The following is a 4,418-nucleotide window of genomic DNA, read 5'->3' on the forward strand; positions in this document are numbered from 1 at the left end:
GTGATTGACTTTTGGAGTTAACTTTGGCAATTATTTAAACTTTTTGAGCATTATTTTATCTTTAAAAAGAAAATAATATCTACTCATAGGGTTGATGCCAGAATAAAATAAAGGGGCCTTGAAGAGTTTGGTTAAAAAATAAAAAAGGAGATTCACAGTAAAATGTAATGATAATTTCAAAACCATGGAGAAAGAAGACTCTTCTGAATTCATTAGCATGAAAAAAAGACAATGATGATTAGAAAGCTGTAAATCCTTAAACAATTTTAGTGCATTTTGTATTATCCCAAAGTGATTTTAGCTATAACAAGTTTTCTATTAGAAAATTTTATTGGCATATAGTTGCTTTACAATGTTGTGTGTTTCTGCTTTACAACAAAATGAACCACCTATGTATATATATATGTGTATCCCCTCCCTCTTGAGACTCCATCCCACTCCCGTCCCACCCCTCCAGGTCATCACAGAGCACTGAGCTGAGTTCCCTGTGCTGTACAGCACTTTCCTACTTGCTGTCTGTGTGACACATGGTAGTGTGTATACGTCAGTCCTAATCTCCCAGTTTGTCCTCCCTCTCCTACTGACCCCAACCCATGTCCGCAAGACTGTTCTCTAGACCCGCATCTCTGTTCCTGCCCTGCAAAGAAGTTCAACAGGACCATTTTTCTAGATTTCATATATATGCATTAATACATGATATTTGTTTTTCTCTTTCTGGCTTACTTCATTCTGTATGCCAGACTCTAGGGCTTTCCATGTAGCACTAGTGGTAAAGAACCTGCCTGCCAATGCAGGAGACATAAGGGATATGGGTTCGATCCCTGGGTCAGGAAGATCCCCTGGAGAAGGAAATGGCAACCCACTCCAGTACTCTTGCCTGAGGAATCCCATGGACAGAAGAACCTGGCAGGCTACAGTCCATGGGGTTGCCAAGAATCAGACACGACCGAAACTACTTAGCCCAGCACAGGTCATCCACAACACTACAAGTGACCCAATTTCATTGTTTTCTGTGGCTCAGTATAGTCCATGTATTGTATGTACTACCTCTTCCACATGCTTGTTTCATTGAGCAGCCAGTAAAAATAATGTGCTCACAGCCCTACCTAATTTTATCTTTTTCTGCTCTGATTCTTTCTCTACACAGTAGTCAGCAGACTGATTTTTAAAATGTTAAGTTGAATCAAGTTACAGTAGTTACAGCATGCTGAGAAAAACACAAGCAGTGATCTTTAACAAGAATAAAGAAATGAAAAAATAAATGGATTTTTAGAAAAGGATGTTAATTCAGGAAGATGAAAAACTGATATTGGGAGACTATACAGCTAATTATGAAAAAAAAAAGCAGTTTTGTTAATAACAAATGGGATTGGCTGCCTCATTTCTGCAAGTGGTTACTTTGCTAATCCTAGCTGTTTCTTTAAACCCAGTTCTTCAAGCACGGAATCACTGGGCAATTTAAAATATCTAACTTAAAGGATGGCTCCCCACTACAAGAAAAATATGCCCAAGAGTTATTTATTTATTTATTTTTTTGGCTATGCAGTGTGTGGGATCCTGGTTCCTGAGCAGGGATCAAGCTCATGCTCCCTAATTTGGAAACTTGGAGTGTTTTTTTTTTTTTTAAATTTATTTTTGATTCCACTGGGTCTTTGTTGCTGCACATAGGCTTTCTTTAGTTGTAGACAGTGGGGGCTACTCTGTTGTTTCTCTTTTCATGGAGCACAGGCTCTAGGTGCATGGGCTTCAGTAGTAGTGACTTGAGGGCTCCAGAGTGCTGGCTTTAGTTGCTCTGTGGCAGGTGGAAACTTCCCACACCAGGAATCGAACCAGTGTCTACTGCACTGACAGGCAGATTCTTATCCACTGTACCACCAGGAAAGTCCAAGAGTTATTGTTAATCAAAAGGATTTGAAAACTGAAAATAAGTTAAGTTTTTTACATAATACATTTTTTTGTTTAAAAATTAATAAGGTGGAGAGACTGGGGAGAAAGAATGAAGGAGGGAAAAGTCTCTGATTAATTGCTCTCTGTTGTATAGCTGTCCCACATGGGGAGAGAGTGGGTCCCAAAGGAACACCCCAAACATCTCTCCTCAGGGAACTGATGCTTCTTTTCTCAGGGACCACAGGCACTGTTGGTCTAGATTTTCAGTTCAGACTGGCTGAATCTGACCAAGAGGTGCATTCATCTTTCCTGGTATCAGAGCCTGGCCTTCTGTTTCACAACATCTAAAGGAAAGAAAGCAGGAGGGTGGATGTGGAGCCTGGATTCTAGCCAAGTAGATTCTTTCCCTTCCATCTGTAGGTTCCTTCTTTCTAGAATGCTCTCTCCTCATCTAATGGGTTAAACACACCATGGGCAGGTGAGAGAAGATGGGACTTGGTTCTACTGGAGTTCGGGCTAAAACTGATTTAGTTGACTCCGTGGATTGTCTTAAGATATTCCCTAGTTAATGATGCTGAATCTTAAAAACCTTCATTGGGATGGCATATATTGTCATATTGCAGACATAATTCCTACTGAGAGATTAAATGTTACATTGAAGTAAGATAGCTATTTTTATTATTGCTAAGTGCCTGTTGCTGTTTCTGGTATTAAATATTATCATTTCCATCCTGTTTCACTCTTTTTCCACTAGATGGTTCTTAGTTGTCCGTTGTTCTAGCTGTTGATGGAGAAAGCATTTTTGTGAATCATTTTAATCAACAGGTGATTCCAAAGTGCTGTAGCACTTCCAAAGGTCAGCTAAAGCCAAGTGGTATGTGGAGTAAACAAGCATTGAAACCAGAATATTAGTACCTTGAGTGAATTTTCTAATGAGGGTGGGTAGCTGCATTCATTATATTAGGGGTTTTATCTACATTAAGCATTATTCCTCATAAGAATCATATTATTCAACTATTAACCAGATAGCAAGGAGATTTGGAGACTTTTTCAGAATTTTCTAAAACCACTGAGTGTGCATTTAAACTCAGATAAATCCAAGGGTACGATTTATCCTCTGCCCTCTGCTCCATTCTGCCTCTTGTGTTATCTATTATCCTTCAGAGGACACAGATGAAAAGTGACATTGCACATTAATTAGTGGAAACTGGACTGACTCCTATCTAGACGCTTTTAATGTACAATATATGGATATTATCCCTATTCCGTGGATCCTGTGCAGGTATTAGTGTTTTGGGGAAAGCCCATCTCAGTGAGACCACTGTCTGACCTTCCAGGTGTGACTAGATGTGAAGATGAGGAATCACACTCCAGTAACCGAGTTCCTCCTCATGGGAATTCCTCACACACAGGGGCTGGAACACGTGCTCTTTGTCTTCTTCCTCGCCTTCTACCTGCTCACTCTTGTGGGGAACCTGCTCATTCTCCTGGCCACCCTCACTTCCTCCAACCTCCACACCCCCATGTATTTCTTCCTGGGCAACCTGTCAGTGTTTGACATCTTTTTCCCTTCTGTGAGTTCCCCCAAAATGATGCTCTACCTTCTGGGGCAAAGCCGGACCATCTCTTACCAGGGCTGCGCCTGCCAGCTCTTCTTTTATCACTTCCTGGGCTGCACGGAGTGTTTCCTGTACACTGTGATGGCCTATGACCGCTTTGCCGCCATCTGTCACCCCTTGCGGTACACGGCCATCATGAACCCCAGGGTGTGTGCCATCTTGACTCTGAGCACCTGGATGGGGAGCAGTGTGCATGCGTCTGTCCTCACATTCCTTGTGTTTAAGTTACCTTACTGTGGCCCCAAGGAGGTGGGCAATTTCTTCTGTGACATCTCAGTTGTGCTGCCCCTGGCCTGTGCAGACACCTCTCTAGCTCAGACTGTGAGTTTCACCAACGTAGGTGTTGTGGCACTCCTGTGTTTCCTTCTCGTCCTCACTTCTTATACTCGCATCGTTATCTCTATATTGAGAATCAGCTCCTCAGAAGGCAGGCACAGAGCCTTCTCCACCTGCAGTGCCCACCTGACTTCTGTCCTGCTCTTCTATGGACCCGTGGTCCTCATTTATCTCCAGCCTGCCTCTAGTACTTGGTTGGAATCTGTGGTTCCCTTGTTCAATAATATTGTTACCCCATCCTTAAATCCTTTGATATATAGCTTGAGAAACAAGGATGTGAAATTGGCTCTGAGAAAAGTACTAATCCAAGGAGTATATACCTGAGGAGTGTAAACTTTTCTGTCAGTACCTGTGCTTATAAATTTGCCCTGTATTCATCAGGGGCACCTAGTCTCTTACAGTTAGTGTGACTGCTAATTGCTATTTGGGACAAGTAGGTTGAATGGATTCTTTGTCATTAGCATGTAGTATTTCTATAAATTTTTATTCAACAAAATTGTGTATAGCACACTACCATGTGTGAGACACTATTTTGTCCACTTTATAAATACCGACATATGTTATTATGATAATTAT

At 41.4% G+C, this 4,418-nt stretch overlaps 1 protein-coding gene across 1 annotated transcript; it reads left to right on the top strand.

The window, feature by feature from the left end:
- On the top strand, positions 3,243–4,166 carry LOC108634192 (putative olfactory receptor 10D4). Its single transcript, XM_018042678.1, has one exon. The coding sequence runs from the start codon at positions 3,243–3,245 to the stop codon at positions 4,164–4,166; it is 924 nt and encodes a 307-aa protein (XP_017898167.1).

The sequence above is a fragment of the Capra hircus genome, chromosome 29 (assembly GCF_001704415.2).
Source record: "Capra hircus breed San Clemente chromosome 29, ASM170441v1, whole genome shotgun sequence".
NCBI lineage: Eukaryota > Metazoa > Chordata > Mammalia > Artiodactyla > Bovidae > Capra > Capra hircus.

Coding starts and splice junctions, on each gene's coding strand:
- LOC108634192 (XM_018042678.1), top strand. CDS start 3,243: ATGAGGAATCACACTCCAGTAACCGAGTTCCTCCTCATGGGAATTCCT.